General features: G+C 39.9%; 1 protein-coding gene across 1 annotated transcript in view; it reads left to right on the top strand.

The window, feature by feature from the left end:
• Window positions 1-13,759, top strand: part of rnf13 (ring finger protein 13) — a 52,375-nt gene that overhangs the window by 28,888 nt on the left and 9,728 nt on the right. Inside the window, exons 5-8 of the mRNA XM_042515952.1 lie at window positions 6,804-6,891; window positions 7,920-8,010; window positions 9,604-9,709; window positions 10,118-10,211. Of these exons, the coding sequence (XP_042371886.1) occupies window positions 6,804-6,891; window positions 7,920-8,010; window positions 9,604-9,709; window positions 10,118-10,211 (379 nt within the window). The remainder of the gene's footprint in view (window positions 1-6,803; window positions 6,892-7,919; window positions 8,011-9,603; window positions 9,710-10,117; window positions 10,212-13,759) is intronic.

Below are 13,759 nucleotides of genomic sequence, written 5' to 3'. Positions count from 1 at the left end.
AGGATTTGGTTTATCAAAGATGCTGGCAAAGCAGCACAGTACATAAATTAAGCACAGCAGAAACGTCAGACCACCGTGTTTAAGTATATATCTTTAAATGTTACAGTTTGGGCTAAAAATGACAACAGAAATAAAGAAGTTTGCAGATTTCACATATCGTCACAGTGGAAATAATCTGCAAGGAGTCTACACAGAGGTTGTTGTTTGCGTGATGTCATGACTCGTTCTATAGCAGCAGCTTCTGCAGTGTCTACTGTCACCGTCTAAACTGACTGAATGCTGTGTTCACCATAGCCACCAACGTGGCGCCGCACTCTGCATAAAATATAATGCTTGTTTTGAGTCCCGAAAGGCATCTCAAGTAAAATTTTTATACGTGGGTATCCTGTATAATTTTATTGTGGAGGTGCCCCACCTTACCTGAAATATAGCGTGCCCCTGCTAATTTCAGAAGAAATAATTACATTTCAATGAAATATATTGGCAGCACTTTTTGCTCCAAGAACTGTGGTGGTCTGTATTTAGATCAAGAGTTGCTATTTTTTTAAGGCCAACAACAGAAGTAAAGACTAATCAAAAATAGGTTCAGTTTCCAATTACTTTTAACAACCACCACAAAAATACCATGACATGACATTTTCTGACATTTTTTAGACACATACACATTATTAATTGCTTTTAACGTAATGCCGAAAAATTACATCACAAGCAGTTTTAATTGGATGCAAATTTGTGCTGTTTCTTGGCACATTTATGTCACACTGTGTTTTTAACCCCTTGACAAAATGCCCCTGGAGCTTGCCAAGTTCACTCGCAGGGCTCCAAAAACAACAGCCAATTAAGTCGAATCCAGTCTGTCTTTTAAAAATCCATAATTGGTCAACCTCATGAATAAAACCTACAGTGCTTGTGCTGCAGGCCAAGTCAAAATTTGGTCAGAACATCACAGGGTGCCACGATGAGAAAACAAGCATCAGATGGTAGTTATACTTCCACTTTGTTTTAGATCCAAGGCCTGATGGTGCAAAAGAAGGAGAAATAATGTGGACTGTGGAAGGCAGCAAAAAAAGAAGCAGAGCTGGAAGTTTCTAGAGCCAAGTAATGCTGTCACATGACAAGAAAAGATGTCAAGATGCCCTTGAGAAAGGAAGTTAGCCACTTGTTTTTCCAGTGTCCTTCCACTATAGCTGCAAAGTTCAGAGAAGCAAAATGTTGCGCTGTCAGCTTTCTGAAATAGAGGTTATTTAGGGTAATTTTTGGTGAAAATCTATATTTTAATTTTTGAGGGGTTTTTTTTGCACAATGCTGTCATAAAGAGTTGGGTGTGTGCAGAGTGATATGACACTGAGGGGGAGCAGCTTTTTATGTGTGGTCCCACAGGGATAACAGCAATTAAGTGGTTTAATGAAGGCTGTTAAATTGACATGGACGGTGGTGCTACAGCTCAGCATGATTGTCTGCAGATGGTAGAAGAGCAGACCATAGTGATGCATTTTTGTTGTAAGCCTGTGTGTTAGTGTGTTTATACCCACACGTTTGCCTTTTATTGATTTTTTATTTCTAGAGGTTTCACATCTCATATTCCCTTTTCTCCCTCTCCTTTTTTTCTGCCTCTCTGCCTCTTTTTTTTCTCCCTCTGCTCGGTCTCAGGAATGCATTGAATGTCCTTATCTTTGCCCATGCAAACACAAGGGTGAGCCAGCAGCAGAGGTTGAATTCCTCTGCAGATCCCATGCAGACAGACCACACCACACACTGGCATCTAGACAGCCAGCAGCCAAAATGGCTCTTTACTCTTACTGTAAAATCCCTCTGAAAAGACACAAAACCAAATTAACCAGCCAGTCTTTTGAGAGCTAAAAGCAGCAGACCTTTTTGTCTGTCAGCATTATTGTGCTTGCTAAGTAGGTTTTAGGAGGTAAAGTGTGACCTCTATATCATGTTTGGTTACAGGACAAAATTAATGGTTCACTGATGATCCATGTTAGCAACAGCTGGCCAAACTTTGGCTTGTGGCAGCTGTTACAGTAGTTTCCTATTTGCATAACTTGGTTTCCAACAACCTGGTTGGCCAAAATGTCAAGGTGTAATATGATGCAAAATACACTACATGTACATCCAAGTCAAACACTGTGTTGTTTAATTTGTCCTACATGGAGCTTTAGATAAGTGGAGTTTGACATATCAAACAAATCATTGCACGCCAGCAGTTGTAGCCGCATTCAGATCAACTTGAGCCATATGTGAAAACACACAGCCTTCTTCATTTAAACTGAGTCAGTCAGGCAGTGCAGGGTACTCTGGCAGATACTGAACCAGTTTGATCACAAGATGTTAAGTCTCAGATCTATCAGATCAGCAGATTGATTAGAGCAGCACCTTGCAAAACTATAAAAACAAAGACCAGCTTTTGAGTTTTTAAAAGTTAAAAAAAAAAAAATTTTTAAATCAGTCACAATCAGGTCGAGATATAAGAGGAAAAAGTAGTAAGAACAAAGCAAACAGTCAAATAGGGCTTCAACTAACAATTACTTCCATTATTGACTGATCTGCCCATTGTTTTCTTGATTAATTGATTAGTCAATAGAACAGATATCAAAGTAGTTGTCAGTCACTTTTCTGTCGATCGAAATCTATTAATTTATTGGCTAATTTTTGAAACTCTTAAGTCAAACAAAAGGCTGAAATTAGTTTTACAGTTATCGCCTGTACTCGATGACTGCATTGGGATTGGGGTCATTTTAAACTTTGCTGCTGTCAAAAAATAAACTGTGGAATGGAAATTTTAGAAATCAGTTCCTTTTGTCTGTAGGTTAAAAGATCACACTGACTTGAAATAATGGCTGGTTTGTAGAGTAAACATAATGTGAGAAGATTGGATATTAAGCAAGACCTCTAACTTGACTTTAAACTTGACTGAAAGCCAGCACTTTCATTGGCATTCTGATGGATACACATACAAAGTACAGTCGCTCATAATGACCCAACAGGACAATTATTTATTTAAATGACCTGAAAAAATCAAATCACATTGCTATGTTTAAATGCAAATGAGGAAAATGTAATTTTGCTGTGTTGTTACTGAGAAGCATGCATCAGAGGACTGCATTGGGATTAAACTTTAGATTGAGGAAGCAGTCCAGTGCAGGGCTCTGGTCTGTCATTATGATTAAAAACACACACCAGCGATTTCTCACAATCATAGACAGAAACCCCTCCACCTAGCTCTCCTTTTTTAAAACACACACACACACACAGAGAAACATCCATACCCACGATTTTGTGTGTGTGTCGCTTATCCAGACAGCCTGCCTCAAGACGCACACAGTAGCCATTGATACCTCCACACAATACACCCTCACAAGAAAACACATGGGATCACAATGCTGCGGCTGCCATACACGCTGCTTCACGTATGCCTGTGCATAAAATTACAATGACAAGGAACAGACAAAAGACAGTGCTGTTCTGTTTTAGCATCATGCAGGCCACCACACACACACACACACACACACACACACTGTTCACCCCTCACAGGTCTAAATGGATTTCCTTGCATCACAGCAGAGTACAATGCTGGTATAGAGAGGCCTGGCCGAGCTGCAGACTACACTGTGCACTCTCACAGCCAGTGGGTGCTCAGGTTAGTGCGAAGAAGGAGTGACCCCTTTCTATTATTTAACAGAGCAGATGACTTTCACATTTTTTCACATTTTACAGAGTGTGACCCGAGCTCAAATGATTGTCTTTACGCTGTACAGTCTCCCCTGTCTCACATCATGGTCTCACTCTCACTGTCTGGTTTTGGGTCGGGTGTTAATTTACCACAGGAGTGTCGCACATGCTCTGAGTAATAATTAACATCAGCGGTTCCTCTGAGGCTGCAGGTAGCGGTGATTTAAAGAAAGATAGTCACACTTGGATTCGTTTACTTTGTTGAATATTTATGTGAAATGTTTTGTGCTTTCAATTCAGTTTTTGTTTTGTTTGTGTCCACAATCAGTTGACAAGCAAACTAAATCATTTTGTCTTTATTCATCATAAACTTTTAAAAAATTACACTTAAGTTTATCATAGCTTGTACATATAGTATATATTTGTTTATAAGTTTAAAAGGTTTGCATTTCTAACAATTTGTACGATTTTTTTGTTTAGAAGTTGTGTTGTTTTGGCACGTAATACTTTTATTCTTTTGAGCTTGTAGTCTTCTTATGATGAATACTGGTCGGACTTACTCTTCAGTTTGGCAAAAGGTGTAGTCGTGTGTATAGCTATGCATGCTTGTGTGTGTGTGTTAAATGGGTTTAAACTGTTGCATAAACATGCCAACATGTCCACAATCCAATTAATCATAGATGTGACACCCCTCCCTCCTACCTCTGCAGAAAAGTTGAGCCTCTCACTGCTGCATAAAAACAATTGCTACGTGCTTTCTGTGCTTGTGTAGCTCTGAAAGGCAATTTATTTTTCTTTTTATATCTGTCAACACCTATGTGTTGAAATTGACAAAATCCAGTAGACGGGGGATGTGTCAAAGTCTGCGCCGAGGCTCAATTATTATACACAAACATCTCTCAGCTGGAAGCCCAGAAACATACATTGAATCGTATATAACACAATAGCTTTTGCAAGATTATTGCATAAACAGAAATAAACATATTCTGGAGGTCCAAATGTTATTCGGTGTATGTGTGGCTGCTTTAATGACTTGTTTACTTTGATTTTAGGTATTCATAGGGATATAATAAATCCACTATCATAAAAAATGGTAGTCATGTGTCTAAGTCATGTAAAATGTTTAAGGTCTACGTCAGTCTGCTACAGATCTGTAAATCATTTTTCACCGAAACGTTAATTTCACAGCAGGTTGTGCTTTCAGAAAATGTTATGCTGAAGACACTAAAATAAGATTCAAACAGAAATCTTTCCAGCAGCAGAGGGTCGTGTGTTCTGCATCGTGGATGCAGGGGAAACTGATGTAATGAGGATCTTCCATCTGCGAGGCTGTTTTTGTGGCTGTGACACAGTATAGCGGCTACAGTATCCTGTACAGCCATTGTTGTGGCTGATTGCTCACAGCAGATGTGGCGGAGGAAATAGGATGTGACAATATAATCCTGGAATGAATCATTATGTGCTCTTACACAGACAGATAGACTTTAGACCGTGAATGCTTCCTCTGAAATTGAGCAGGAAAACATTTAGCTTCAGATCACATAACTGTCGCTCAAAATCATTAAAACTAATAGGAACAAGGGCAGAGAACCTTTAGTTCTACCAGTGCTAGAGGAAACCATATTTAAACAGTGTAATGTTTCGTAACTAAAAACTAAAATAAAGGCCTATTGTGTACAATTAATAGATGCAGTTTACAACATCCAGTAGAGCTGCAGCAACTTGTCATTTAGTTATCAACCATTAAATACATTTAATATTTACTGAAAGGATGAGAGGTCGGTGGTTATATATCTGATAATCTATATTGTACAGAAACATGTAGAATATGATATGGTTAAGTCATTTTTGTTCCGCCTTTAAGAGATTGTCATGTTTTGTTTCACAATAACAAGGCAAATCTACAGAATCAAAAGTAAATCAAAGTGATATTTGTGAAATGGTTCATCAATGTGGAATTAATAGCCAGTGAATTGGACAATTAATCATTTTTTTGTAAATTTTTTAGAGAGAAAACATTAAAAGTCTGATTCCAGATTGATAAACATTTGAAAATTAGATGTTTTAGTTTTTTCTTTGTTTGGGGTTTTTTTTTTTGGTCCTTGTATTAGAGGATCTGCCAATCAATCTGGGATCGACAGCAGCCTCTAGTCTTGTGTTATTTTTTTTTTTATTTTGGCAGTGATATCGCCCTTTGGTTTGTATTTGGCTTACAGGTTGTGCCTCATATTTTTCTCAGCAGATAGTCAGAGCTTGCCATGTGAGTGAGCAGGTCTGGCCTCAAGTGTTTTGTTTGGTTTTGCTTCAGTGTAATTTAAAATAAGAAACTGCAGCACGTCTAAACAATAACAGGTGACAGAGATAAAGTCAGGAGGGTCAAAATGTTAGATGTTTTTTACTGAGCCATATGTGCAGACTGTCAGTATTCACCATACTTTCCTCTGTAACCTTTGAAATACTTTTCTGCTGAACTTTGGCCCTGTGACTCTCTCCTGATCAGGGAACGCTTCCCTTTTTGGATCTTTAGTCACAGCTCATCCAGTTTCGATGAGCAGTCCGTGTTTATCACGGAGGAAAGCAGCCATGCAAACATTTGGTTTCTTGCAAACACTCAGTGGCAAACAGGCCATAAACATGTTGTTGGATGCAACCATGAAGCCACAGAGTTTCTTTATGTGGTCTCTCCGACTGCTGCTGCTGCTGAAAACTGTGGAATTTATTGTCCTTTGGGAATTCAGGATGATAAATGAGTTCATATCAGCAGGAGAGAGCTGGAAGTGGTACATTTGCAGGCTAATGTTAGTGAATATGTTGGGCCTTTCAGATTGGAAGACGACTTGTGGATTGCTAAAAGCCTCTAAGCAGAATCAGAGAGCTCTCCCTCCTAACCACAACTGGCTTCTATGTCATGTTTAATGCGGTTTGATGCTGCTGTATCAAATAGTGGAGGTCAGATTTGATCACGCTATCTGGCACAGAACTCCTGTTATCACACATACCACCTTCACTTAAGGGCTGTTTTTAGTCTGGTAGCAGCAGCTGAGATTAGTGTCCTAATGATCACCAGGGGTTTGCACCAAAGAGGATCCATTCGATTATCACAGCACAAATGTTTTGTCTCCTCATAGGTCCTCAATGCCCAGAAAGCCGGGTACAAAGCAGCCATTGTTCACAATGTGGACTCCGATGACTTAATCAGCATGGGATCCAATGATCGTAAGTTACCACCACCAGCAGCACATCCTCCTTTATGCATCACTGTTGACAGAGAATGTGCTTATGCTTTTCTCCAATCCCCAGGCCTGAGGGAAAGCTGGGCACTTTCATAGCTAGAAGTCAATTTAAAGTCTCAAATAGTACTTGAGGAGGGATGTGATGCCCTGCAGCACCGCAGCACTCCCTGCATATCAATCCAAGTAGTCCCTGCCTCCCTGTAGCTCGCATTTGTGTTATGATGGTGTCTTGGGGTTTTCCTTCACTTAGGTATCACCTACTATTCCCACTTAAGGGGGTGTAGTACAGTCATAAATTATCCAAAAGGCCTCTTGTCCTGGTTATTGTTTTTTAGAGGAGTAGATCTCGCAAGCTTATGTTTCATACACTGGATATAAGGCCAGTTTCTTCCATCATTTTAGGCCACTTTCCCACTGGAAAAAAACCCACTAACATCCACTAACATCTGGCTTTTGTATTTTATGGAAAAGTTTATAATTGGCATTCAATCCTGGCACAAATGACTCTGTGGAATTTGTCAGTATTTTATCATCTCCTGTTCTGATTAGCTTTGATTGGACGCACAAATTTTGCAACGGGGTACAGTTACACGCTATCACAAAGTCCTTCTGTCTCAATCCAAGCAGTGCTCAAACATAATTTTAAATTCATTGGCACAGAGTTTCAAAAAGACTAATTAAGTAATAGAAATTATCATTTTTAAAAAAAGAAGTAACCACTTAAACATTTTCACTGGCCTCCATGCTGCTTTCTACTATTGATTGTGACCCACTTCAGGAAAAAAAAAAGACACTACTGCAGAGCCACTTACAATGCTCCGGACATTGAAGGTCCACTTATGTCTTTTTATCTTGAGGTTAGGAAGTTCTGAAAGTTATTTAAATGTAGTCTTTCTCTGATACTGGGGCTTTCATCTGTAATGCCAAGTTAAAAATTCATGTTTTAAGTTAGCTATTGATATACAGTCACCTGATATATTGCTAAAGAATTTTGTTTCTTTCCCTTTTTAGTGGATGTCATGAAGCAGATAGATATCCCTTCTGTGTTTGTGAGCGAGGAAACCGCCAACTCTCTGAAAGAAGACTTTGTTTTTGACAAGGGGTAAGACTAAACCCAAATTACATTTTTCTGCCCGTCAACACTAATAGAAGGAAAGGTATTACTCCTCAGACTTACAGTGTGATATTGTGAAGAGGTGGCTTCTTTTTCGCTCAAAACTGTCCAGTTTCTCCCATACAGAGTTGAATGTAATGTTGTTAGAGTAATTCGGGCAGCGTGCACTGTGATATATCAAGGCAGAGGATCTCTCATGTGATGTCACTGCTGGTGAGGTGGTAATGAAATATCTCAGCTTGTCAGAGGAGCTCAGAGTCATAGCTTTTTAAGCTCTCCATCAGATGTGTGTGTGTGTGTGTGTGTGTGTGTGTGTGTGCGTGTGTGTGTGTGTGTGCATGTGTGCATGTGTGCGTGTGTGGTGCTTGTCAAATACCATCCAAATACATGAGGGTAATTCCCAAGTGTTTTGCAGAGGAATGAACTCCAAACATGGTATTGGCAGAGCTTTGTCAGTGTGGACCAAGTTGGCTGTTACAGTTTTAACTGGTCCAGAAATATTTTTGCTGTAGAGGGAGTTCTGTGAAAAGAAGTAGACCCCATTAACTGATGGTGTGAAATATTAGCATGTGAATGGAGAGATTGATACTTTCTTGTCCCCATGAAGAAATTTGACTTGGACTCCACAAAGGTAGACCCGTCAACACATATGGGCACAAAACACCAACAAAGAGAGAAATCAATACATCAAAGAGCACATAAAAGTACAAAAGATCAAGCAATGCAAAATTGCAAATGCAAAAATACACACTATATAACTGTCAAATCACAGTTTTTTTAAGGACATTAAAATTAATCCCGACATGTACTACATTAACTTGCGCAAATTGTTTAGTTTTTTTGCTCTTATTCCAAAGAAGACAAAGTAGTTTACATGGCTAATAGATTTGAATATTCCTCTTATATTCCTGTTTACTTGTCTTGGCCTTGTTTGACAGGGGTTGAAGCTAAATGCCACTTGTGCCATTTTGCTTCTTTGCTTGAAATTAGATGTTTTCAGTGTTTTCCACCGGAGGCAGACTTGTTTTAGTGTGCAAACTCGGCCTCCCTCTTTCATTCTCCAACTACCCTCTTGAAAAGGTTGGTGTTGCGATATTTGCACATAATATCCAAAAACCTGTTGATATTCAAGTTTTTCATGTTTAAAAGTGCATCTTTATCTCGACTTTGCAAACCTTTGTCGAGTTGGTCCGTCTACAACAAATCTGTGACAAGAACTCATGTGTCCCAAACTGCGGTAAAGCCTCACATGAGACACATTACAAATGTACTGTATATATGTCCAAAAAACACTCCTAAAACCTGAAATATACCTGCATATCTCACATCTTAACTGGAAAAAAATCGACATTTGGAATAGGGCCTAATTCAAAAATATCCAAATGCTTTTAACATGACCTGTATCAGTTTAGAATATTGGCATATTTGGCATAATTGTGAAATATTAGTGTCCATGCAAATGTAGTCACTGTTGCAGCCAAAACAATGAACCAGTAACAGTAACACAGCCGCTGTGGAGTTCACATCCATTGTGTTTGTGTTATCTGCCAACACCTGACAGTGGCTCTGCTCGCTTTTTAGGGGCCATGTGGTCCTCATGCCAGACTTCAGCCTGCCGCTGGAATACTACCTGATCCCTTTCCTCATCATCGTGGGAATCTGCCTCATCCTCATTGTTGTTTTCATGGTGGGTAAATCTCTGTTTTAACTCAAACTGCATTTCCCTGATGAACTATTGAGCATATTGAAAGGCAGACTGAGACTACTTAAAATGTAGTTCTGTAAATTTGATTATTAAAAATGGATGGTAAACTATTTTTGCATCCTGAGAACTCGCAACACTGTTACCCACTCCTTTTAAAATTCCCACTTTATTACATAAGAAAAATTGCAAGATTTTGATTCCAGATTGGCTCTTGGACAGGTACCAGTCCCATCCAGTGTGGGCACAAAACATCGCACTTTTCCTAATGTGACAGAAATTACAGTTACAGCTTTTTGGACTCAGCACTTGGACAAGAAAGATGTGTCTGTGTCTTTTGTGTACAGATTTAAAAGCACTCTGAGAGACTCTTTTTTTTCCTGCTGTTCCTAGATCACCAAGTTTGTCCAGGATCGACACCGGGCTCGTAGGAGCCGCCTGCGCAAAGATCAGCTGAAGAAACTTCCCATCCACAAGTACAAGAAAGGTACGGAGGCAAATATCTATTTAAACCATAAAGCCATTTACAGTACCACTCTATGGGGAGTAAACATCATGCATTTGACTGAGGATAGAAATGTTTACTAAGTCAGGTGCCACACTGTGGGTACTCTGTATGTTGAAAACAAAAACAGTAAGCCCTCAGCCTCATATTTGTGCTGTGCTTACATACGCTGCCAGGATTGTAAAGCCTCCCTGAAACAACAGATCAAAAATCATTTTTATCCTGACCCTAACCTTTGACCTTCGAGTCTGTAGCAATGCTTTTTGCTCCTCTACCACGCTGCTCTTTCTCACATGATCTGGCCCAAAAGAGAGATGTCATCAGTGCATTACGACACATCATTCCTCCCTGGAGCTCTGCACCTTGGAGGTAATCGGATTAATATGGACATGATTTTTCCACAAAGCCCTCCGTGGCAGATTAGAGCTCCTCTGCTGAGACTGGACACATGACTGATGGTTAGGAATGTAGTCTCAGTCATGCCAGAGGCCTGACGGGGGTACAGTGTACAGTGTGCCGCTGGTTTGTAAAGATAGTGAGATAGATGAGATAAAAACTATATCTTTGGGCGAAATTGAGTATTTAAGCGGAGACCTCTGAAGCCTTTTTCTGCCTCTGGCTTCCCTTTCTGTCTTGGTACACGGTTCAAAAGAGGTCAGTCTATAAAACAACTTTATTGATCGTTCATTAAACTTGTTCTATAAAGAAATATCCCTGGAGTTTTGACTTCTTCAGACTTGTTTTCCTTCTCCATGCACTCTAGAAATAGGTAAAGTTGTGCCAGAAAGCCCCCCCCCACTTCTCGGTCCAAGGGTCAGACGGGCTATAGCATTGTTTTGTGATGCAAATCCTCTTTGTGCAATGGTCAAGTAAGTTTTGTCTGTGTATTTAGAAGGTTTTCATGCCGGCTGTATTTCCTCTCGCCGCTGTTTTTTTGCAGACTGGAAATCCCCAGACTACAGTCAGCTGTGTAGGGGAACACCGGGGAGCTTTATAGACCACGGGTGGTGCATGATAAGTAGCCCCCTTGCAAAGCTGCTAATTGAAGGGGTTATGAGTCGAGTTGCTCCTCACTGCCTGGCAGAAACAGATGCACGTGCAACACACCAGCTAAAAAGTAGCGTGTTGCTCATAGCTGTTGTGTCACGTCAGGCTCTGTGGTTTGTCCGCTCTGGTGGCTTTGCCCACTCTGACTCAGGGTTTCCACCAGGCACCGCTACAGTCGACCTTGGCCGCTACGGGGAGTTCAGATGTCCAGGAAACGGCCTCCAGGGCGGTGTCTGCGCTCCTGTTAGCTGAGTCAGAGCGTTTGGCTATACAGGAAGGGGACACCAAATCTCTACCTAATCACCTTTTAAGCCCTGCTCTCTGGAGCAACGCTGGCTTGGCAAAGAGCCGAGTGCCCTGGTTTGGGTAAAAGAGGGCTGTAACAGGACGGCCTGAGAGCAGTGGGACACTGCCAGTTTATTGTTAGACAGTGTTTACACCAGGGAAGAGTAGGACCTCTAATGACAGAAATAGTTCTCTTTGGAAAAATTTGTGTAATGTCAGAAAAAAGCTCAACAACAGTTGAGGTACTTGTCACCAAAATGGTTTTACTATATAGCCAAAGTTTCAGCAGTTAGGAGGTAATACTTGTTTTTGATATTTTCGAGTATTAATACCAGAAGTTCGTCGACAGTCGCTTAAAGGGTAAGTGCATCAATTTTACACATCAAGGTCTGTTTACAGGTCTCAGTTAGTGCTACTGCATGTGTGAAAAAAGTTGCATAAAGCCTTGTAAGGAGCTTTGAGAAGTCTAATAACATGAACTGAAGTTTACAAGTTGGAAATGAAAAACACAGAGGAGTAAGAAAGCAGTGAGCTCACCAGACCTTTGTAGCCTGCTTCTCAACTCCAGTGGCGATTCTAGAGTCTGTTGAGGCCCTAGGCAAAAACTCACAGGGGGCCCTCCAACGAGCGACCATCACCATTATGTTAGAAATAATCTGACATAAACAAAAAAAAATGCAAAATGTAGAAATTAGTATTATTATCAAAATATACATTTAAAGAATGCAATGCATATACACTATAATCAATTAAAAGTGGAATGCTGAACTTACATTTACCATTTTCAACATTTGAAGGGGGGACTTTATCCTTCTCTTTTGCTGGTGTCAGAAACTTAAGAATTGATCCTAGGGAAAGATTAAAAAAAATGTGACATAGTGTATGAAACTTATAATAGTAACATTATAATAAAGTCAATTTAAAGTACTTTCACATTATAGAGTTACAGTTCCTTTAAATTGAGCCTTTAAATGTTCCCCTTGGGCATAGGTTTCACTATTCATATATTATTTACATTTTTCGTTTGAGAGGGACATTGTAATTAAACATAGTTCCAATACAGAGGATTAAACCTGCAGTATCGTAAAACCACCATAGATATGGAAAATACAATAAAATATTATTTGATAAAAAAATCGCTCCATTACTGGTGTCCTGTAAAATGACAGGTAAAACATTACTCTAGACACGGAAGAGACCATGTTTATTTCGGTAACATTGCCCAAGAAGACCAAGTTGACTGATTATGAGGCGTTAATACTGTAACTGCTAACGTTAGCTTATTCACGTTCTTTCCACCTACTAGCGAAGCTAACAAGTCGCCTACCGGCAGCACGCACTGAACTCCATCTTGGCCAGAAGAGCTGGGCACAGCAGGCTATAGCTGCTATAGCTAAGTTAACAAACTAATGGTAAACGTCAAAGAACAAACGTCATAATTTACTGCTAACGGTAGTTCTGTTAGTCAAGTGTCTCTCCCCCATCGCTAAGGCTGTACTTGCAGCATTCAGTCGTTTACTACTATATTTAATCGTCGTTATCTGCCTCACTGCTGTCTTGCGTTCTCTTTTCCGCTTCCTCTTTTTTCCCTCTTTCTTTTTTTCACTCCCAGACAGATAAGTCTGAATTTTCCTTCAGTGACTTTTATTGACAAACTTGCGTGCGACGCTTGACTGACAGCTCAACGGGAGCGACTGGGTTGATGCTAAAATGGGCGGGAACTTTGCTGCACGTCATCAAATGCTCACAGCAGAGTCAACCAATCACAGCAGCGTGTAGTTTCTGTCAGATTTTTCTTAACATGGGGGACTTCACTGTAATAATACTATAATACTATAATACATCCATGACTTCAGCATATCAGAGTGCACTGATTCATATAGCAACTACATAGGCTGCACTCACACAAATCTAATGTTTAAATATTCAGCCTGAATGTCCAGACCTATTTCTAAATCAGCCCAAATGTAGTTACAATATTATTGTGTCACAAAACATACATTGTGGGGTTCACAGAGGCTAAACATATTGAAACGTTTTGTTCTGCAACATAAAATACGTCCGCTTAAACCAGATTTTTGAACTTTTAAGGTTTTACTCATCTTAAAAAAGGCGGTTGCTAACAAGTGGCTTAATGGGACTACAGTGTTTGTCAGGGACGTTAAACGTCATCAAAGCAGACACAGAAACTCATTAAA

The sequence above is a fragment of the Plectropomus leopardus genome, chromosome 3, assembly GCF_008729295.1.
Source record: "Plectropomus leopardus isolate mb chromosome 3, YSFRI_Pleo_2.0, whole genome shotgun sequence".
Taxonomy (NCBI): Eukaryota; Metazoa; Chordata; class Actinopteri; order Perciformes; family Serranidae; genus Plectropomus; species Plectropomus leopardus.
This window is presented reverse-complemented; position numbering and strand designations above follow the sequence as displayed.